The sequence below is a fragment of the Mobula hypostoma genome, chromosome 4 (assembly GCF_963921235.1).
Source record: "Mobula hypostoma chromosome 4, sMobHyp1.1, whole genome shotgun sequence".
Classification (NCBI taxonomy): domain Eukaryota; kingdom Metazoa; phylum Chordata; class Chondrichthyes; order Myliobatiformes; family Myliobatidae; genus Mobula; species Mobula hypostoma.
The window spans coordinates 149,062,507-149,087,157 of NC_086100.1; the positions used below are offsets into that span (position 1 = coordinate 149,062,507).

The window sequence follows — 24,651 nt, forward strand, 5'->3', positions numbered from 1 at the left end:
TAGGGATGTTTGAGAGACTCTTAGAGAGGCAAATGGATCAAGAAAAATGGATGGCTATGGGAAAAGGGAAGTGTTTGATTGATCTTTAGAGTATGGTAAAAGGTTGGCACAACATTATGGGCCAAAGGGCCTATAATGTGCTGTACTGTTCGATATTCTCTGCTCTATCTGACGATGCTGTTCATTTTGGTTGTGCTTTGCAGGGTGATTGGATAGATATAAACCGAACCTTAGGTCTGCAGTTTTAGGCATCCCACCAGTGGTGGCACTGTGGCACATGTAACCTAGGTTTTCCAAATCCATACACAATTCACATCTGGGATTGAGTTATAGCTTACCAAGAGGAGAGTCTGACTGCCCCAATCAAGCTACTGCTCAAGCTAGGCATACTAGAATCAGAATTTATATAATAATAGGTCATCTTGCTAAAACATTCAATATGTTTGCATTATTTAACAGAATAGAAGTAGGGGTGATGTTTTGCTTGGCTAGGATATCTAAAACTAGAGGATCACCATGTAATATTAAGTGTTCAGCCTTTGAGAAGAAAATTCGGGGTTGTAAGTCTTCACTGCAAGAGGGTTCTTGGTTCAGTCACTGGGTATATTCAAGACCCCGAGTTTTAGACATCCTAGCCAAGTGAACAATTCTATTCTGTTAAACAATGCAAGCATTTTGAATGTTTTTGCAAGATTGCCTATTATTATATAAATTCTGGATAATAAAGAAATAAAATAATATGGGACTCATTCAGAAAAGTGAGACAAGGATGAGAGATTATGCATGATATTGAATAGAGAGCCAGTTTAAGGGGCCAAACATCCATCCTCCTCCTGCTTTTTAAATGATTTTTGTAACTGAGTACATCGGAGTATATATACATCTGAAAATTTCTATGTGATATGTTCAAGCATATTGTCATGGGCATATATACCCAGAGGTTAAATGCCATGAGAATTTGATACTTTTCAGCAAAGTATAGTACATTACAAACATAACATAAATTACATAAGTTAACATATACAGTATTATAAATTACTTTCATGACAAAATGAACAAAAGGGCTGGGTTATCCTAGACACAGCTAGTATCTAAACACCACATCTACCTAGTCTTCTTCAAATATGCTAGAAGCTCTTTATTATGATGTTATAGCAGAAAAATTAGTGTAATCAGATAAAGTTAACATGGCTTTGTGAAAGGGAAATCATGATTGATCTATTTATTGTTTATCTTTGAAGAAATAATATGCTGTGGATAAAGGAGATACGTGATATACTAGGTTTCCAATGGTTTTTTATCAAGTTGCTGAATAAAAGGCAAAGTCTTCTTTTAAGAAAGATGTTTTGGCAGATTGTAAAGATTCTTCTTGCTTTTAGTTGGAGTTGAGATGTGCTCTTGTCATCCCGAATCCTCTATCCCAAATCTAGAGGTAAATCCAGAGAAGAAAAAGAACTGCACATGTTGGAAATTTAAAAGAAAAAAAAAACAGAAAATGCTGGAAATGTCAAGCAGTATTGAGGGAAAGAGAAACAGTTAATGCTTCAGGGATTCTTCATCAGAACTGGGAGGGCAGTAATTGCACTGATAGAAATTACATCCAATCATTCCATTTTACCTTGAATTTGGTGCTGGATTGAAACAGAGTTAGGAAGCTTCTCTAGTTTTATTTACTTTAACTAGTATATCTATTTATACGGACACTTGAACAACTTGGAATTGGTGTGCCTTGAAGAATGTCAGCTCATAATAAATGATATATAGGAATTTTTCTTCATAACAGAAGCTATTTGGACAAGAGGGCTAAAGTTGATGTTTATTCCCTATACAAGCCTTCTGCTTCCCTAATTGTATTCATACAGGTGTGGCTAAAGAGCAACTTTAATACTATAAGACAGGGGTTCCCAACTTGGGGTCCATGGACCCCTTGCTTAATGGTATTGGTCCATGGCATAAAAAAGGTTGGGAACCTTGCTATAAAAGATCGCATTCCGCTAGCCTCGAGAAGTTATTAATCATAACTTGACAGTGCACTGAAGAAGTAATACCAGGCCATTTAGCCAAAAGCTTGGCTTTAGAGAAAAACTTTAATGAACTACTTCAAACTAGGAAAGAGATGGTTATATTTTGGAAAAAATATTCCTGAGCTTAGAGCCTGAGGAGTCTTATTCAGGGATGATGCTTAAAGGATGGGTGATTTTGAGAGGGTTATAGAGGGCATTATAGTGATAGATTAAGTTGAGACTGAGGAAAGATTTGAAAACAAATGCACTCTCTGACCTTCATCTCTCTTGCATTCACCTAATTGTCTTCTAAATGCTCTCTTTTTTTTTACCTCAGCTTCTCCACTGAGCAGTAAGATCTGCAATTGGAACCAATATTTCAGCTGGGTTCTTCACTAGATTTTTGTTTAGTGAACACTCTACGTTTTCAGCCCATGTTTGTTTTCTGACCCAAAAAGGAGATGCCTTCTTCAAATCTAGCCTATCAAACTCTTTCATAATCCAAAGGCTTTTTTACAGTTTCTTGTCTGACTTTTATTTGTTTAAATAGCTCCAGCTTATAGTTTCTCTTCTGATTATTATCAAAGTATGTATACATTATACAACCTTGAGATTTGTCTCCTAACAGGCAGCCATAAAACAAAGAAACCGAAAAGAACCCATTGAAAAAAGTCTATCAAACCCCATAATGTGCCTAGAAAAGGAAAAAAAAAACAAATCATGTAAACAACACCTCTGAAGTCCACAAAGAGAGTCCAAGACCTATAGTTCAGCGCAGAACCAAGTAAATGTCACGGAACAGTGAGCTGAACCTGCTCGTCCATCATCTTAGGCCCCAACAACCTTACCTTTTCAACCTGGCCCAGCACTTATATCGATGTCCAAGCATTGGGTTCAGTCACCTCAATACGCTCTGTGGTTCCTTTCAGCAACAGATGTTAACAGTTTTTCTTCAGGCAATAAAATTGAAAAATATGTACAAAGATGTTGTGTAATGAATAGATTGAAGGCACAGCTTAATAAGAGTAGCTGTCCAATCATTTACACAAACCCATCTGGAAAAAGTTGTGTAACTGTTCTTACTTGATTGGTAACAATGAACTGGCACAGTCTTCCACCTCTGAAATTCATTCCACTGACTCAATAGGACTGGATAATTTTGGTTGAAGCGGATAATGAGCTGATACCACTGCACAACCATTTACTTCTGCTGATTAAATTAACCCAAAATCTGAATCCTGTGCCATTATTGTCGTTACAATTGAATGCTGGAGATGCTCAGAAAAGCAATGGTAATTCCAGCTGATTAAACTTGCTGATGAGAAGTTTTACACAAGCAGTAAAGGATGCTTCTGAGTGTCCAAACTTAAAATTTTAGCCAAACATAATAAAATACAGTTAGATATACTTTCGTCACAGTTACTAAGTTGATGTTGCAGTGTTTATGCAGCCATACATAAAATGAAAATAGCTGCACTGATGTGTGTATTTATTCTAAATAAAAAAAAAATTCTGATCTCGACAAATCAAAGGCACACATCATTTTTGGAATATAAACCGCGTATTCCATTCCCATTGAGAAAATAGCAAAATGTCCAAGAGCTGCAGTGTCTGATCCCTTAGTAATGCACCACATTGTGTTGAGAGTCAGGCTATTGATTTGCAGGGGTGGTAACTGTTGCCAAGGCATTCTTGCTGTCACTCATCTTACAAGGTTACTGCAGCAACGTTTGCAGAAACACAGAGGCTATTGAGAACCTTCAGAGCTGTATTTTTCAAATAGATTTGTGGTGAACCGGTTTCCTAGGCCAGATCTGCTTTAGTTATAGGTGGAATTTTGCATTCTGGACTCCAGCCTGCAGGTCGGAATTGGATATGCTCGTTTAAAATGGATTGCTTCAAATTGCATTAACTTACACCAGCTACCTGTGTCATTGGTTGCTAACAGCAACTGAAGTGCACTGTAAACAAAACGCTGACATTCCATGGGACCTAGACTGTGTGGTGACCCGTCACAAAGTGGCACGAACTGTTCTGGATGCTCATGCTTGATCAGAGTCTGGCAAGCTCTATATGAGACCTGTTCCAGTGCCTAAGAGCTCAAAAACAATACCTTGCAATTGCGAAACACAGTTAATGCTCTCCTTCCAGATTGGTTGTTTTCTTTTAATGGGTTAGAAGTTTTACATATAATATGTACATTCTCCTTCTCAGCAAATCCAGGAACTGGAAGCCACACTGTACAATACCTTGCAGCAGTGCCCTGGAAACAGAGTAAGCGACACACTGACTGAGAAACAAAAGGAAGAGTTGAAGTTGGCTGTTGAGAAGTGGCGACGTCAGGTCCTGAGGCAGAGCCGGGAGTATGATGGTCAAATCTTACAGGAGCGTATGGAACTGCTGCAACATGCTCATCAGGTATTACGCTGTCCCTTAGGTAACAGTGATACTCCCTTCCAATTGAACTATTATGCTTCCTTCTCTAAGTTAATATTTTGGTTGTAGCAATGTTAATAGACTAATTATTCCCCATTAAGGTTGACTCATTTTAATTATATTTTTTTTCCTTTATTCCTTTCATTTTCAGAATCAGTACGGAACTAAAAGCATTTCCTTCAATTGCTTACAATTCCTCATTCAGAGCAGTATCTTTAATAATGCAAATTGGTTCCTTACAGTTTAGATAAAAACAAATGACAAAGTTCCGTATTTTAAAAAAATTACAAAATACACATGCACAATGCAGAGGCCTTGCCTCTTTCTGGAACTGTCTACCCAGCAATACAATAACTAAGTTTCTTGATTTGCAAAACAACTGGGCATCACATTTATCTTTTAAGTGAAACCCCCTTTGTCTGGACGTCTCTAGAAACGGCTCGTTATCCCCTCGCTAACAGCCCCCGGACTCAGTGCTAAGAAAACCCACCTTTCTCCCACTTCGTACATCTATATACAACTCTGGTCCTGCCAAATCCATGGGGTTGGGATACCTCACTCACCCAAACCCTGGTTTATGTGGATGCTGTGTGATTTACTGCCCTGTTCCAGCCTGTCAGCAGAAAATAACAGATCGCACACTGCATACAATTATAAAGAAGTATATTTGTGAACATTAACTTAACTAAAGAGTTAGTAAGGAAAAGAAAGAAAAAAACCAAAAAGGAACCATTATAAATAAATAGTCAAATGTACACAGGTTGGAGCTCAAATGCTCCAAAAACCTTATTCACTGATCCCTGGCAGAATCCCGTGCCTTGGCTCCTTCAAATCGCGTTTCCCACCGGATTGAATCCTATACAACCGGTTCTCTCCAGCGTCTTCTCTCTTTATCTCCTGCTGAGCAAAGATCAAGACCAACTTTCATGTCTCTCACAAAACCGCTCCCCCCAGTGTTCTTTGGAACCTTCTGCCAGTTCCACCATCCTAGTTGGATGACACACATTCCTAAGCGTCCCTTATCTTCAATGGTAACTCCAGCAGGCTGAAAGCAGAACAGACTGCTCTTACAAAACTGCTAAAGTGAAGCACCTACAGCATAGCAGTAAAATTGTGAGCCAGGGCATTACATAAGGTTAGGTATTTCAGTATGGAATTTGTTTTAGTTAATTGTACCTTAAAGGGAGCATAAGAATCGAGCTTGTGGGTGGGGTGTGATTGGTTTGGGGGGAAGCAAAGAGAGGAGGGAGAGTGAATAGAGTGAGTCTTTCAATTATCCCAGATGCCACAGTTATTGTGCTCATGCAAAGAAGAAATAGGAGCTACCTGGGCATTGAGGTACTTAAGAGATATGGGGATAGTGCTGGAAGCTACATTCTGGATGGACGGTCAGTCATAATAAGATCATAAGACATAGGAGCAGAATTAGGCCATTTGGCCTGTCGAATCTGTTCTGCCATTTAATTATGGCTGATTCTTTTTTTCCCCTCCTCAGCCCCACTCCCTGGCCTTAGCCCCACTCCCCAGCCTTCTCCCCTTAACCTTTGACGCCACGTCCAGTCAGGAACCTATCAAGCTCTGCCTCAGCGACCTGGCATCTACAGCTGCTTGTGGTAATAAATTCATCCCCCTAAGTCTAAAGAAATTTCCTCACATCTCTGTTTTAGATGGATGCCCCTCTATCCTGAGGCTGTGCTCTCTCGTCCTAGACTCTTCCACCATGAGCAACATTCTTTCCATATCTACTCTCTCTAGGCCTTTCAACATTTGAAGGGTTTCAATGAGATCCCCCCTCACCCTTCAAAGTTCCAGCAATTACAGACTTAGAGCCATCAAACGTTCCTCGTATGATAACCCTTTCACTAATGGATTCATCCTTGTGAACCTCCTCTGAACCCTCTCCAATACCAGCGCATCTTTTCTTAAATGAGGAGCCCAAAACTAGTCACAATATTCAAGGTGAGGCCTCACCAGTGCCTTATAAAGCCTCAGCATCACATCTTTGCTCTTGTATTCTAGACCTCTTGAAATAAATAAATGCTAACATGGCATTTGCCTTCCTCGCCACCAACTCTGCCTACAAGTTCACCTTTAGGTTGTTCTGCACAAGGACTCCCAAGTCCCTTTGCATGTCTGATTTTTGGATTTTCTCCCCATTTAGAAAATAGTCTGCACATTTATTTATGCCACCAAAATGCATGACCAAGCATTTTCTAACATTGTGTTTCATTTGCCACTCTCTTGCCAATTCTCCTAATCTGTCGAAATCTTTCTGCAGCCCTTCTGTTCCCTCAACACTACCTGCCCCTCCACCAATCTTCGTATCATCTGCAAACTTGGCAATGAAGCCATCTATTCCATCATCTGAATCATTGATATACAGCATAAAAAGAAGCAGTCCCAACACTGACCTCTGCAGAACAACACTTGTCACTGGCAACCAACCAGAAAAGGATCCTTTTATTCCCACTCGCTGCCTCCTACCAATCAGACAATGCTACATTAGTAACTTTTCTGTAATACCATGGGCTGTTAACTTGGTAAGCATATAGACAGTAAGAAAGAGGATGTGCTGGAGCTTATAGAAAAGCATTAAGTTAGATAAGTCGCTGGGACCTGATGAGATATACCCAAGGTTCCCCATGCAAGGCTCCTTCAGAAAGTAAGGAGGCATGGGATCCAAGGAGACCTACCTTGCTTTGTGGATCCAGAATTGGCTTGCCAACAAAAGGCAAAGGGTGGTTATAGATGGTTTGTATTCTGCATGGGGGTCAGTGACCAATGGTGTTCTGTAGGGATCTGTTCTGGAACCCCTCCTCTTTCTGATTTTTATAAATGACCTGGATGAAGAAGTAGAAGGGTGCGTTAATAAGTTTGCTGATGACACAAAGGTTGGGGGTGTTGTGGATAGCATGGAGGGTTGTCAGAGGTTACAGCAGGTCATTGATAGGATGCAGTACTAGGCTGAGAAGTGGCAGATGGAGTTCGACGCAGAAAAGTATGAAGTGGTTCATTTTGGTAGGTCCAGTTTGAAGACAGAATATAATATAAATGGTAAAGCTCTTGGCAGTGTACAGGATCTGAGAGATCTTGCAGTCCATGTCAATAGGACACCCAAAGCTGCTGCGCAGGTTGACAATGTTATTAAGAAGGTGTATGGTGTGTTAGCATTCATCAACTGTGGGATTGAGTTCAAGAGCCATGAAGTAATGTTACAACTATATAAGACCTTGTTCAGACCCCACTTGGAGTACCGTGTTCAGTTCTTGTCACCTCACTACAGGAAGGATGTGGATACTATAAAGAGAGTGCAGAGGAGATTTACAAGGATGTTGCCTGGATTGGAGGGTGTACTTTATGAGAATAGGTTGAGTATACTTGGCCACTTCCCCTTGGAGCGACAGAGGACGAGAGATGACCTGATAGACGTTTATAAGATGATGAGGGGCATTGATCATGTGGATAGCCTGAGGCTTTCCCCAGGGCTGAAATGGCAAACGTGAGGGGACACAGTTTTAAGGTGCTTGGAAATAGGTACTGAGGCGATGTCAGGGGTAAGTTTTTCACAGAGAGTGGTGGGTGCTTGGAATGCACTGCTGGCGGTGGTGGTGGAAGCGGATACAATAGGGTCTTTTAAGAGCCTCTTAGATAGGTACATAGAGCTTAGAAAAATAGAAGGCGATGCACTAAGGAAATTCTAGGCAGTTTCTAGAGTAGGTTACATGGTCAGCACAATATTGTGGGCCGAAGGGCCTGTAATTTGCTGTAAAATTTCTATGTGTGGCACCTTGTCAATGGCCTTATGAAAGTTCAAATATACAACATTTTCTGTATCCCTTTTATCTATCCTACATGTAATCTTCTCAAAGAATTCCAACAGGTTCATCAGGCAATATTTTCCCTTAAGGAAACCATGCTGACTTGGTCTTATCTTGCCTTGTGTCTCCAAGTACTCCATAACCTCATCGTTAACAATTGACTCCAACGTCTTTCCTACCATTGAGGTCAAGCTATCTGGTCTATAATTTCTTTTCTGCTGCCTTCGTCCTTTCTTAAAAAGTGGAATGACATTTGCAATTTTCCAATCCTCGGGCACCATGCCAAAGTCTAATGATTTTTGAAAGATTATTACTAATGTCTTCACAATCTCTACTGCTACCTCTTTCAGAACCCTGCAGTGCGGTTCACCTGGTCTGGATGACTTATGTACCCTTGGGTCTTACAACTTTTTGAGCACCTTCTCCCCTGTATTCGCTTCTCTTCCATCACACCCTTCAACATCTGACACACTGCTAGTGTCTTCTCCAGTGAAGTCTGATGCAAACTACTCATTTAGTTCGTAGCTCATCTGCCATCTCTTTGTCTCTTGTTATTATTTCTCCAGCCTCATTTTTTGGTGGTCCTATATCCACTCTCATCTCATCTCTCTTTTATTTTTTGCATACTTGAAAAAGCTTTTGTTCTTTACTCACTTGCTTTTATATTTATTCTTTTCCCTTCCAATGATTCTTTTAGTTGCTCTCTGTAGGGTTTTAAAAGCTTCCTAATCCTCTGTCTTCCCACTAATTTTTGTTTTGTTGTATGCTCTCTCTTTTGCTTTTACATTGGCTTTGACTTCGCTTGATAGCTGCTGTTGTACTATTTTGAGTATTTCTTTGGTTTTGGAATATGTCTATCCTGCACCTTCATCATTTTCCCAGAAACTCACACCATTGCTGCTCTGCTGTCATCCGTGCCAGCATTTCCTTCGAAATTACTTTGCCCAACTCCTCTCTCATACCGCTGTAATTTCCTTTACCCCACTGAAATACTGCTACGTCAGGCTTTACTTTCTCCCTATCAAATTTCAAGTTTGAATACAATCATATTGTGATCACTATCTCCTAAGGGTTCTTTTACCTTAAGCTCCCTAATCACCTCCAGTTTGTTACGTAACACCCAATCCAGTATAGCTGATCCTCTAGTAGGCTCAATGGACAAACTGCTCTAAAAAGTCATCTCATAAGCATTCAACAAACTTGTTCTCTTGGGATCCATTTCCAACCGGATTTTTCAAATCGGCCTGCATGTTGAAATCTCCCATGACTATCATAGCATTGTCCTTTTGACATATCTATTCTATTTCCACATCCCAGCTACTATCAGGAGGCCTGTATATGACAGTCATCAGGGTCCTTTTACTGTTATAAAGGACTCCTGACAGTTTCTCAACTCAACCCACAAGGATTCAACATCTTCCGATCCTATGTCACAAATCTTTCTACTGATTTGATACCATTCTTTACCAGCAGCGCCAGTCCACCCCCTCTGCCTACCTTCCTATCCCTCCGATATTTAACTCCCAACTACGACCATCCTTCAGCCACAATTCAGCGATGTCCACAACATCATATCTGACAATCTGTAATAGTGCAACAAGATCATCCACCTTATTCCTTTTTCTCCATGAATTGAGATATAACACTTCGAGTACTGTAATCTTGATGAATGGCAAAGCAGGCTCCTATTCCTTATTTAGTTTTTCTTACTGAGTAGGGCGGGTTCAGTTGAAGGACCTGGTAGATCCAAATCAATGAATTAGATTTACTCCTGATGAAAGTCACAACCTGAAGTGTGATTGTTTATTTCCCCCTCCACAGATACTGCTTAGTGTGCTGAGTTCCTTCAGCACTTTGTGTTGCTCAAGATTTCCAGCATCTGCAGAATCTTTTGCGCTTAAGATCTAAACCAATGCAACAGTTTCTGTACTAAGCTAGCAAATGCTATCACAGAGTGTTGGTGTAAGCTGTTTATGGGAGCATAAGCTGGCTCATTACAATACTGACGGCACACTAAAGTACTTAATTACTTAAAAATTCAAAGCACTTTAAGTGTCTGGTGTCTATGAAAGACATTACGTTTACTGTAAATGCACCAAATAGCTAACGTTTTGGAGCATGTTTTTCTTGGTTTTGTGGATTAAGAACTTTGCAATTAACATCACCAGTTTTGCTCTTTGCAAAGTTTTGGTTCCTGGGATGAGAACTGAAATTCAGCTGGGGGTTGATGGGATGAACACTCCTTTTTTTCGCTTCACAGAGCTCTGTATGAGATGAGTTTTGTTGGCCCATTCATCCTGCACGTTGGCTCATGGCACAAAACATCATTTGACCATAAACTGTCAGTCATACCCTGAATCCACATGAATGAATGCTGTGCAAAATTAAAATCATACCTGTGCAGTGTGCTCCTTTGAGCTTCAAATTGAGGTGAGAAGTAGTGTTGTGGCATTACTGAGGGAGGGCCACAGGGGGCACTGTATTTTTATGCTCACTTTAATGGAAGTAGGTGCACAAAATTGGTTGTGTTGATTAAACTTCACAAATAAATATTATTCTTCCAATTTTGTTGGTTAGTCCTTGTTTGCCTCCTGACACTAGAACAGTTTTCCTGTAAAATAACATTGATAGAGAGTTAAATTATGGCTGAAATAAACGTAAAGGGTTGTTCAAGGTGACATAGAAGTTTGTGTTGATTGTTATTTTTTTGTCTACCTGCTCCCATTCAATCCTGGGCTTTATATCTTAGTTACCCGTGAAGGGTGGTAAAACTGGATTTGCAGATTCTCTCCATCAGAAGTACTGTGTTGACAGTAGTCAAACAGGTCACCCTCTCACCCCAAAGAAATTACTAACTGGATTATTTGTGGCTCCTTTGGAGGAGACGGGAGCACATACACTCAGAGGTTATTAGTTATGGGATTGGAACGAAGCATGATCTTCTACTGGATTTTTTTTGTTGCTCACACCATTCTCTGTACACTCTGGAGACTGTTGTGCATGAAAATCCAGGAAATCAGCAGTTTCTGAGATACTCAAACCACTCCATCTGACACCAACAATTACTCCATGGACTTAGATCACATTTCTTCCCCATTCTGATATTTGGTCCGAATGATAGTTCAATAGTTCCATTTAATATCAGAGAATGTATACAATATACAACCTGAAATTCTTACTCTCTATAGACATCCTCGAAACATAAGAAACCTCCCAAAGAATGACAAAAAAAACATAAGAACCTCAATCCCCCTGCTCTCTCCCACATGCAAGCAGCATCAACCATCCTCCTCCTCCTTTCGCAAATTATTCTAGAATAAAGCATCAGCATTCCCACCACCCACCATGCAAGTAAAAGCAAAGCCCCCAAAAAGAGAGATCATAGTCTACAGTACATCAAGACCTAACTGTTCACTCCAACATTTCAAAATCCCACAGGGTCTCTCTCGCACTAACAAGAGAGAGACAGATATTACTCCTTCCACAGCGACAAGGAAGACGAGTCGCTATTTTGATGTTACAGCCAGTCTGAGGAGTTGCTTTTTTATTTTGTGTTCCCTGACTTGGGAATCAGCAGAAAGATTACTGAGTGCAGAACCCTCCAGCAGCCACTTTTGCTATCTTCGACGCTCAGACTTCCGCTATGCTTCAGTACACGACACCAGCGAGAGATTGTGTCCATAGGACCCCAACAACTCTGAAAAGGAAAATAGAAACATTAGAATAGGAAGAATTTTACTGTTTCACTGATGAGCTGGGAGAAGTCACCCTCTGGCTCCATCTTTAGCTCCGCTGTCCTGAACCTCTTGACCATGTCCGCATGCTTTTATGCATTGGGTTGCTGTCACATGATTGGCTGATAAGGTATTTGCATTAACGAGCAGGTATACCGAATAAAGTGACTACTGAGTCATATGCTTGAATTGGGAACAGCAATAGGCTATTTGTCCACTTGAGCTTACTCTGCCATTCAATTAGATCATAATCTAACTGCAATCTTGTATTTCTGTCTACCCACTATAACTTGTCAAATGAAGTGGAGTTAATTGTCATATGCACATGTATGGTGAGGAACAGGTGCAATGTAAAATTTGTAGCAGCATCGCGGGCATAGATTCAGACAACAAGACAGAGAATATAAGTTATATTATATAAGACAGTGCAGAAGAGTAAATAACTGCACAAGAAGGCATTAATGCAAAAGAAAAACACAGTGAGAGAGGTCCATGGGAGTGCAAGACTTGGTCTGTGTTGTCGCTTAGCTGAAGTAGGATTGTGCACATTGGTTCAAAAAGCCGATGGCAGTGGGAAAGTTCCCAAAACTGGTGGTATGGGACTTCATGCTTTTGCCTGATGGCCGCAATGAGAAGTGGGGCATGATGATATGGACGATGGGGATCCTTGATGATAGGTGCTGTCTTCCTGAGGCAGCACCTCACGTAGATATTTTCAATAGTGATGGTGCTGTGTCCATGATTGATGAGACTGTGTCCACTAACCTGTGCAGGCTTTTCTCTTCCTGTCCATTGGAATTGCCATGTCGGGCCAATTTTTCTCCTCAAACTCAGCAAGAATGTTTCTATCTTCAACTTTAAAATATTCAGTGATTTTGCTTCCACTGCTCTTTGAGAATGAGAGTTCAAAAGACTCGCAACAAATTATCTCACCTCTCTTTTCAGTTAGTGAAAAGATAGTGGCCCTTTGTTCTATATTCTTCCAGAAGAAGAAATGTCCATCCTGTAAAGACATCACCGAATCTTGTATGTTTCAATCAAATTGCTTCTCTCAATTCCAGCAGGCACTCTAGTCTGATCAACTTGCTTATTTCAGGTTTAGTCCAATAAACTATTTTGAACTATTTCCAACTCATTTTCATCCATCCTTAAGCATAGGGATCATTACTGTACACAAAACTGTAGATTTGGTCTCATGAAAACCCATAACACCGAAACAAACTTTCCTAATTTGTACTGAGTTGCCATAGCAAATAATAATAACATCCTATTAGTTCTCATAATTACTTATTGTACCTGCATGCCTGCCTTCAGTGAATCATTCACCAGGACATCTGAATCCCTCCAACTCTCAGAGCTCTACAGTCTCAGACATAAAATGCATCTTTTACTTTTCTGCCAGATTTCAAATTAACCATCAAGTACATGTAACACTAGTCATCCAACTGATGTGTCATGTAGTTGGTCGATGCATTGTTTGGCTTGTGGCTTGTACAGTATATCAGCTCATCTAAGAGTGCCTCGTGCAGATATAAGAAGACACTCTAAGTCGATAATTTAATGAACATGAGGAGCTCATGAATCAACGGTCTAACTGGGGGTCAATGGATGTCAATGCCACAAATCCCAGAAAAGTCAAATGTTATATTATACCTAGCAGTGACAGACTCTTTTCATGGAGATAATGATTGCCTGCCACTTTTGTGACATGAATGTTACTTGATACTTATCAGACCATGTCTGAATGTTGATGAGGTCCTGCAATGCGTGCATGAACAGCTTCATTTGCTGAGGAATTGCAAACTGAATTGAATTGAATTTTGTGCAGACATCAGTGAACATCCCCACCTTTGAGGGAAGGAAGATCCCTGATGAGGCATTTTAAAATGGTTCTGTCCTGGCTGCTATCCTGAACATCTTCTGCAGTGACGTTTTGGGCTGGGTTAGTTGAATTACTGACAACCACAGCCATCTTCCTTGGTTCCAGCCATTGAAGGAATTTCTCTTTAATGCCCATTGACTCCAATTACACTAGGGCTCAGTCAAATACTATCTTGATGATAAAAGCAGTCTCTTTCCACCTTTGGAAACTAGCTCGTTAGTCCATGTTTAATTCAAAGTGTGATGAGATCTAGAGCTGAATGATATTAGTGAATCCCGAATTGGGCACTGGTGAATACATTCTGTGGCCAGTTTATTAGGTACACTTGTATACCTGCGTGTTAATGCAAATATCCTACTAGCCAGTCATGTGGCAGCAAACTCAGTGCATCAAGGTTTGTAGACATGGTCAAGACGTTCATTTCGAGATCAAACATTAGAATAGGGAAGAAATGTGATCTAAGTGACTATGATTATTAGTGTCAGATGGGGTGGTTTGAGCATCTCAGAAACTGGTGATCTTCTGGGATTCTTTCTTTCTTTCTTTCTTTTTAAATCTTTTTATTGAATAAGTATACAAAAAGGTAAACCATATAAACATTAATACAATGTTAAAATATAATAAAATTCCAGAAGGTATCAATACCAAAAAAAATACTACAAACAATGTAATTTAAACATAAGAAACCAAGATAACATAATAGTATACTAAATTTTATATATATCAATGGAAAAAAAAAGAAAAAAAAACCCCAAAAAAAACCCACCATGCAACTAACTAAAAGCAAAGCAAAGCAATGGGCTAACTTGAAACCAAACAGAGTTAAACTTAAAATCACGTCCTCAATCCCGACCTCCATTAAAAACAGTGAAAAAAAAACAAGAAGAGTATATATTACATTAAATGAAAATATCGAATAAAAGGTCCCCAAATCTGTTCAAATTTAAATGAAGAATCATAAAGGTTACTTCTAATTTTCTCCAGATTCAAACATAAAATCGTCTGAGAGAACCAAAAAAAGGTAGTTGGAGCATTAAGCTCTTTCCAATGTTGTAAAATACATCTTTTCGCCATTAAAGTAAGAAATGCGATCATTCTACAGGCTGAAGGGGAAAGATTACTAGAAATTTTGGGTAGTCCAAAGATAGCAGTAATAGGGTGAGGAGAGATATCTATATTTAATACCTTAGAAATAATATTAAAAATATCTCTCCAAAAAGTTTCCAAAGTAGGACAAGACCAAAACATATGAGTTAAAGAGGCTATCTGCCCCGAACATCTATCACAAAAAGGATTAATATGCGAGTAAAAACGCGCTAACTTATCTTTGGACATATGTGCTCGGGATTCTTACTCACAACACTCTCTGAGTTTACAGAGAATGGTGCAACAAACAAAAAACATCCAGTGACTGGCAGTATCAGCAGTTCTGTGCCAAAATGCCTTGTTAATGAGAGAGGTCAGAGGAAAATGGCCAGACTGGTTTAAGCTGACATGAAGGTGACAGTAAACCAAATAACCACGCATTACAACAGTGGTTTGCAGAAGGCTGTCTCTGAATGCACGACACACCGAATCTGTAAGTGATTGGACCACAGCAGCTGAAGGATGAACATATACTCTGTTGCTACTTTATTAGGTACAAGAAATACCTAAGAAATACGGTAGCAAAAGAAAAGTCGTAGTGGGGGATTAGTGTATTGTACGGTTTAGCATGCTTTGGTTCATAAATCTGGTTTGGTATGCTGAGATCAAATCCGGTTAAATATTGTCACATGCTCCAAGGTACAGTGAAAAACATGTCTGGAATACTGTTCATACAGATCGATTCATTATACAGTGTACAAGCAGAATAAAGTATAGCAGCAAAAGAGAAAGTTCAGTGCAGGTAGACATTAGGTGCAAAGCCATAGCGAAGTGCAGTGCAAGGTCAAGATTCCACCTTATCTTATTAGGGAACCATTAAATAGTTTATAACAGCAGGATAGAACATTCTTAAGCCTAATGTTATGTGCTTCCAGGTTTTGCTATCTTCTCCCCAATCTGAAGGGGAAGACCAGTGAGTGTCCATGGTGGGTAAGCTTTAATTATGTTGGCTGCTTTACCAAAGCAGTCCAAATGTTCCTATGATTCAGATTGTGCTGTTCCTATCCCATGCCTTGTGCTTAAAGGATGCCAGTAGTTGTTCTTAACTCTTATTGTTGCAGTGTTCCCAACGTCTTACCAACAACACACATAAAAGTTGTGTGCAGGCCAGGCAGTATCTCTAGGAAGAGGTACAGTCGACGTTTTGGGCTAAGACCCTTCATCAGGACTGACTAAAAGAAGAGCTCGTAAGAGATTTGAAAGCAGACCCAGAGCCTGCTGGCCCCGACACTAGCAGACATGAACTTCAGATTGCGGCTCCTGCCATTGATCTCGCTGGCTCCAGCGCCCCAGGGCATATTCAAAACCCGGACTCCAGCAACGACCATGGACACCTTCAAAGCAATTGCGCAACCACTAACTGCGACTCCAGCCTTGAACTCCAGGCTGGGTCTTTATGTGCTGCTATTGTGACTCCCGTCTCCCCTTTCCCCACCACCACTCTGCAAACCCGTATCCCTCACATCCCATCGTCCACTCCTGGATCCTCAGAGGCTCCATCTTCCTCTCACCCAACCCTCCCCTCTCCACTGACACCTCCAGCCTCCCCCATCCCCCTCTCTGATCCAAGCTCTCAAGATTCCAGCCTTGAACTCCAGGCCGGGTCTTCAGGTGCTGCTATTGTGACTCTTGTCTCCAACTCCCCCACCACCACTCTGCAACCCTGTCTCCCTCACATTCCATCATCTAATCCTGGGCCCTCGGAGGCTCCATCTTCCTCTCACCCCAACCCTCCCCTCTCCACTGACACCACCAGCCTCCCTCCTCCCCCCTCTGATCCCACTTCTCATCCGTGCCAGATCTTAACCATCCCCTCCAACCTTCAACTCTCTGAGGCAGAATGCTCTGTCCTCAGTAAGGGCCTCACCTTTGTTCCCCTTCGCCCACAACTCAGTGAGTTCCGATGTCGCCATGGCGCGGAACTCTTCTTCCGCCGGCTTCGTCTTCGAGCCTACTTCTTCGGCAAGGTCTCTCCCACCCCCACCGATGACCCCTTCTCTTGTCTTCAACCCTCCTCTTCTTCATGGACACTCCTCTCTGGTCTTCTGCATGCTCTGGATCTCTTTATTGCTAACTGCATCAACCATCTTGACTTCACCACACCTTGTTCCCATTCCAACCTCACTCCTTCCGAACGCTCTGCTCTCCATTCCCTCCACACTAATCCTAACACTATAAAACCCGCCAATAAGTGGGGTGCTGTTGTAGTCTGGCGCACTGACCTCTACCTTGCCGAGGCACAGCGACAACTCGCGGATACTTCCTCTTATTTACCCCTCAATCATGACCCCGCTAAGGAGCACCAGGCTATTCGTCTGCTCAGGGGATCTTCCATCCACTGCTACCAACCTTATAGTTCCCAAACCCCGCACTTCCTGTTTCTACCTCCTATCCAAGATCCACAAACCTGCCTGTCCAGGTAGACCCATTGTCTCAGCTTGCTCCTGCCCCACCAAACTCATTTCTGCATATCTTGACGCTGCTTTATCCCCCCTTGTTCAATTCCTTTCTACCTATGTTCGTGACACTTCTCACGCTCTGAAACTTTTCGATGATTTTAAGTTCCACTGCTTTATTTTCACCATACTCCCACTTTCAAATCTCTTACTAGCTCTTCTTTCAGTTAGTCCTGACGAAGGGTCTCGGCCCGAAACGTCGACTGTACCTCTTCCTAGAGATGCGGCCTGGCCTGCTGCGTTTACCAGCAACTTTTATGTGTGTTGCTTGAAATTCCAGCATCTGCAGATTTCCTCGTGTTTGCATCTTACCAACAATGTTAATTTGGTAAGTTGCTTTATTATTTCCACATTTACTAAGGTAAAGTGAAAAACTTGTCTTCCAAGCAGTTCATACAAATCAATTCATTACAATAGTGCACTGAAATTGTACAGGGAAATATTCAGAATAAAGTTTTACACCTACAGAAAATATGCAGTGCAGGTAGACAATAAGGTATCAGATTATAACAAGGTAGACTGTGAGGTCAAGAGTTCATATTATTGTAGTAAGAAATCTTTCGGTAGTCATATAACCATGAGGCAGAGGCTGTCTTTGAGCATTGTGGTTTGTGCTTTCAGGCATTTGTATCTTCTGCCTGATAGGAGAAGGCATGATAGAGAATGTATGGGGTGGTGGTGTATTTAATTCTGCTGGCTGCTTCACTGAGGCAGTGAGAAGTATAGACAGGGACCATGGAGGGGAGGCTGGTTTCTGTGAGTGTGTTCATTACTCTCTGCAGTTTCGAGAGGCTGTGAGCAGAACAGTTGCCATACCAAGCCGTGATGCGTCCAGACGGGGTGCTTTCTTTGGTGTATTGATAAAAATTGGTAAAAGTCAATAGGAACTTTGCCAAATGTCTTTAGCTTCTGAGAAAGTAGAGGCATTGGTAAGCTTTCTTGGTCATAGCTATGACTATTTTGCCTTGGCTTGTATCTCTGAATTGTGATCAAGTTAACACAAAGGTGACTAACGGACAAAGAGGAAACACAATGTATAAGGCATTGTGAGAGAGATGGGCCATGAAAATAACTGAATGTGATGGCTTGTGTTTTAGAGTGGAAGGTAGGAGTAACAGTCATCATTTCATCACTTGAGTCTTCATTCATTTAGTCTCCATCACCCTCTCTCCATCCCACAACCTCCCTTGTCTCTGTACTTGCTCATCTCAGCATCTACCATTTTTAATGAAGTCTCATTACTCCTAACATTAAAAAGAAATACCTCTAGTTCAGACCAGATCTGCAAGGGTGTATTCAGTATCGTTGCCACCATCATAACAGCCTCATTGCAAGGTCACTGTACCTCATATCTCTTCCTATTGTTTTGGTTTCAGAAGCAGAGGCAGAGAAACCAGGGGCTCTTATCAATGTAGCTCAGCTCAACGACATGCCTTTCATGACTTTTCCACAAATGACAAATGATTGAAAGATCTCAAAGTAACCTAGCCAGTTGGTCATGTGTCAAGTTGGTAATGGATCTTTATTTTACTCAAATAGTGCTGTAGCAGTAATTTTTCTTTCCAATGGATGTGCACTGAGCAGTTTCATTGTTTTAGTATAAAAGGTAATTCTCATCAAAATCCTGCCTAAGCAGTTTTATCACACACATCACTGAAACTAAAGAAATCAGTGGAGCTGGATTGATTGCTCTGCTGCTAATCCACATGAAGGAGTGGGTGATTTGCCAATGCTGACATGTTGTTCAATCAGATTTTTCATTCTAATCAACAGTTCCAGTTGCCTGAGACCATGGAGACTTGGAATGTGGATCATGTGTTCTCTCATTCTCTTGTGGTTCAGCAGTAATCTAAACTATTTGATCTTGTTTGAGGATATAAAATCTTTGCAGGAAATACTATTTCAGAAAGGCTGTCATTATTGTTATGGTGTTAGGAAACATGATACAGCAATTAATTTTAAAGGCAATTTGTGTCACATTGTTGTAAATGAATGGAGGGAAAACGAGTCATTTTTTGAAGGTGGTACACTTGTCTTGTGAGGTAATGGACAAAAGTTAATACAATTCCAACTTAAATTATTGACCATTTGTTTCCAAAGCAGTAGTGTCAACCAGTAGCTAGATATGATCCTCCAAATTGAGATGCTTAACTTTCAACATGCAAACAAATGAATAGCAACATGAACGGAATATCTGGGATGTGGATGAAGAAGGTAGCAACTCTGCTTCCCTGTTGAATGATTGGGGTTGTAAATCAGCATTGCAAGAACTCATCAGGGAGTGTCAATTTGAATTCAATGATCTATCAGGTATAGGAATAGAAATGAGGCAAGAGAATGCAATTGGATTAGCAGACAGAAAACAAAGTATGAAAAATAAGTTCGATAGTTCTAAAGCCTCCAACAACAATTAATGCTTGAAAGAATGAGACACTATATTTACAATGATGGTTAACCTATCATGAGTTTAATGGTATTACCTTCCAAATACAGTAAGAGTGCCTTTCACAAGGCAAGATATATTTACCCAAAGCATAAGGTGAAATAAACCAGTGTAAATGTCTGAGATTGTAAATTTAATTTTAAACCACATGCTTGTGCCTTCCCTTGCCTGAAGCTTCTGTACTAGTTTTGCAAATATATCGACAAGCACAATCAGATTCTTTATGCTGACAAATAAAGCAAAAGTAAGTATAATTCCTTCAGTAATAAATAAGAAAATTGTCATTAATTATGCTGCCAAATTGATACTTGTATCACTTTGTACTCAATAAACACAAGCTGTATTTTCCCATAACAGGTCACAATTAAAAATCTATTGTGAGGTAGCTACTGGGCTTATTTCATTTTTTCATATTACAAAACAAGCATTTTGTTTTGTTTCCATCAATACAAGATAACATTGAATAATTCTTTCAGAAACTCTTTGGTATGAGTGGCTGATAAATAGTTTCCTTCCAATATTGATTTGAAATGTCCTATTGAAGCATAGGGGAAGATCATCTGTAGATTGGACAACTACATTGTGTAATAGCTCTGTTCAGACTTTAAGCATGGCACAGAGATTCCACTCATCTGCAACTTTAATTATCCATCCCTCTACCCTTATGAACTTCCTGCCCTTGGTCTCTTACATTGTTCTTTGAAGTTCATCAGATGCTGAATGGTAGCAATTTATCTTTTAAAAAAGGATACTACAATACTCCAGACTCAACCATGACTTCAACAATAGTAGAGTATAGGCTGAATCATATTGGATTTACCCCACCCCTCACGGCATCACTATGTTAGCCCCACAGTTGTGCCCAAGACCATGCCACTGTAGCCATCTGGTTTAATCTTGTGGCATTTGGGTGATCAGAGACATTTAGAAATGTTGAAACAATTAGTTTTTAACAACCTGAAAAAAAAATCAAAATTTATTTAATTTATAAATTCTTTAAACCTTGACAATGTTATAAAGTAATTGAAACATTATTATTAACTACAATAAATAATAACCAAATTACTGATCTTCACTTCCCCTTTTATTGAATGTTAGTGGCCCTTTGTGTCAATTATTTTACAATAAATATTTCAACCATTGGCTTAGATAATTGCAGATAATTCCTGGTCTCAATGGAGAGTCCAGGGGATTGCAAGAGATTAGATGTGCTTGCATCAATCTCAAATGTATTTTATACTTCCACACTGCAGTACACATACACGCAATTCCAAATGTATTCACTACAGTTAGTGAATCTCAACAGATCGAACAAATAGCTGTTAGTCAGTTCCTGCCTAGTGTTTTCACTGCTCCTATATACATCTCTTTAGAACCCATTAATTCTTTACTATTGCATTGCCATCCTTTTCACCATTAATATTTTGGCATTGAATGCCTTGCATTCTATTCTAAATCTTGTTTTTGTTTCTTTTCCTTTTTACCCTTTCTCTATATTCCCTATGCTTACTTTATCTCAAAGTTCTTCAATTTCTTTGGATAGATCATTCGTCTGAAATGTTAATTCTGTTTCTGTTTCCACAGATGCTGTCTGACCTGCTCAGTGTTTCCGCATTTTCTGTATTTTATTTGAATCCTCAATTAAAAGTTGTTAATGCTGAGGTGACAGCATAGAATTGTGACTTCCAGTAATGTCCAAATAATCCTAGTGAGCAATGCTACTATATTTCCAGAGAAATATTACCGAGTTTCCAGATTGGAGCTGGATCCCACTGGCCAGTCAATCTTCTAAGCAATTCTTCTAAGTAGTTATTCAACTCGAATTCTTCTGTCCTCTTTTTTTGCCTGTTCTCATTGTCCCATCTTCCCTTTCGTGTCATTATTTATTATTGGATCTCATTGGGAAGACCATGTATTTATTGTTTGTCCATAGTTAGCTCATAAACCCTCCCACTGGCTTCTTGAAATTCTGTGGATCATGAGCTGAAGATGTTCCAAGTTTCAGGAATTTGGCTTAGATCCAAGAAAAAATGGGAATGTTGTACAAGTCAGTGTAGTAAGCGATTTGGAGGGATTCCGGGTAGCGATGGTGTTCTCACGCACCTTGGATGGATGAAGCTGTGAGTTTTAGACCATAGACCATAAGATACAGGAACAAAATTAGTCTATTTGGCCCATCAAGTCTCCTCTGCCATTTCATAATAGCTGATACATTTTTCCTCTCAGGCCCAAACTCCTGCCTCCGTCCCCCGCCCCGTATCCCTTCATGCCCTGACCTATCAAGAATCTTGGTTTATTTCAAATAAACTTTTAGCGTCCTTCTCAGATTCAGACTTGCACCTTCTTGATCTATGATTTCCCACATTGGAATTCCAATAGGCTAGCTTATTTTTGACTTTAAATTAATGATGATTTAAATTATGAAATGGATATAAGCTTGACTAAGTTACTTGAGAATATGACTAACAGAATAGATATGGGAGAACTAATGGATGTGAAGCATTGAGATTTTCAGAAAGCTTTTATAAAGTCCCACATGAGGTACACGTGAATTATGCATCAATGGATTGATAATTGGTTAATGGACGGATGGCAAAATACAGGAAAATACAGGAAAATGTTCATCTTTACTTTGGCTTGGTCGTTTCTATTTAGTGGTATACTGTAGTAATTAGTGTTTGGATGCCAGCTATTTAAAAAAATCATAAATATTTAAATAATTAAACCTATTCATAAACACATCAGAATTTAACTACATCTGCACTGCAAGTCTGACAAAAGGTAGATTGTTGAAAGAACAGAGATTTGAGGGCTGCACGGAATTGCAACAGTAAAGATGAGGCCCGAAGTAGATCTGTCTGTTATTAGATAAATAGTGACTGTGATTACTTTAATGTGGTGACTGAAAATTTGATTCAACTGAGAGCGATAATGTGAAGAGTATCAGGTTACAGATGACAATGATTAATGCCACATTAACTTTTCACAATTTGAAGCAGAACACTTCATGTTAATAATGCATTGAATACTTCCAAATAAAGCACGATGACACTGACATGGCTGAAGAGGTACAAAACTGTGTCCTTGTAAATCAGATGTTGTACTTCAAAGAGACAGGGGCATCCTGAGAGAACACTTTGCTCCCTTGGCCATCTCCCTTCTGTTTACTAAAGCTGGTTTAGTCTTGCCTCAAAATGATCTGTTCAAGAGGCATGAATGGTGGATACATTGACAAATGTGAGACTGATAAGTACAATGCAATGTTGATTCTTGGCTTGTGTTCAGTGACAGGCCATTTCCATTGAAGGTAGTCTCTCCTGAAAAAGATGTTGGTGCCATCATCGGCACAAATGTAACCCCCGAGATTCAAATGATTTCTGCTTCCCCATCACCTCTTCTGATTTCAGTACTTTCCTAGTACTCCAGGCTTGCTTTGCAGTGCAGCAGGAGATTTTGTGGATTGTACTCACTGTAGCTGCAGTGGATCATTGATAGAGAGAATGTGAATGAATCTGATAGCTTTGATCTGGATGGCGTCATTGGGGCTGTACTCATCATTCAGACAATGGTATTTCATCACACTTCTGACTTGTGTTTTGTAGTTGGCTTTGTGGAATGAGAAGCAGGTCATCGCTTTTATTGACAAATTGTCACTCATAGAGAAAGATGCAACATAGAAATAGGCTCTTCGGCCCACTGAGTTTGTGCCAACCTCAAGCATCCATTTTAACACTAATCTCTCCGTAATCCTTTCTATTCTCCCTGCACACTAAAGGTGATTTACAGTGGCAAATTAATCTACCAACACACAACTTTTTGCAAATGTGGGTGAAGTCAGAGCACCCAAAGTGAACCCAGCAAGTATGCAAAGACAGCAAAGGTCAGGATTGATCTCTGGGTCACTGGAGCTTAGCAGCCGCAGCTGTGTGACTGGGTCTCTTGTTGTTTATTATCTGTATTAATGATCCAGGTGATAATGTGGTGAACTGGATCAGCAAATTTGTGGATGACACCAAGATTGAGGACATAGTGGACAGCCTAGTAGGCTATCAATACTTGCAGCACGATTTGAACCAGCTGGAAAAAAGGGCTGAAAAAAGCAGATGGAACCCAATGCAGACAAGCGTGAGGTTTTGGACTTTGGCAGGACAAACCAAAGTAGGACTTGCAGAGTGAAAGGTAGGGCACTGAGGTGTGCAGTAGAACAGAGGGATCTGGGAGGATAAATCCATAATTTGGCATGTTTTAATGCATTTGGCCTTCATGATTTAGAGCATCAAGTGCAGGAATTAGACCGTAAGATATAGAAGCAGAATTACATCATTTGCCCATCAAATCTTTTTTGCCATTTCATCATGGCTGATCTAATTTCCACATAGCCCCAGTCTCCTGCCTTTCCCTGTAAGTCTTCCTGCCCTGACTGATCAAGAATCTATCAAACTCTGCCTTAAATACACATAAGAATTAACCTCCATAGATGCCTGTGGCAAGGAATTCTATAGATTCACGACTCTCTGGCTAAAGAAATTCCTCCTCATCTCTGTCAGACAAGAATTTCCCTTGAGGAAACAATGTTGACTATGGCCTATTTTATCATGTGCCTCCAAGTACCCTGAGACCTCATCCTTAATAATTGACTCCAACATCTTCTCAACCACTGAGGCCAGACTAACTGGCCTATAGTTTCCTTTCTTCTGCCTCTCTCTCTTCTTGGAGTGATATTTGTAATTTTC

The 24,651-nt window shown here is 40.2% G+C and overlaps 1 protein-coding gene across 1 annotated transcript in view; it reads left to right on the top strand.

Annotated features, from left to right (window-relative positions):
- LOC134345666 (janus kinase and microtubule-interacting protein 1-like) overlaps positions 1-24,651 on the top strand; it is a 394,868-nt gene that overhangs the window by 363,129 nt on the left and 7,088 nt on the right. The window contains exon 21 of the mRNA XM_063046689.1: positions 4,218-4,421. Within this exon, the coding sequence (XP_062902759.1) occupies positions 4,218-4,421 (204 nt within the window). The remainder of the gene's footprint in view (positions 1-4,217; positions 4,422-24,651) is intronic.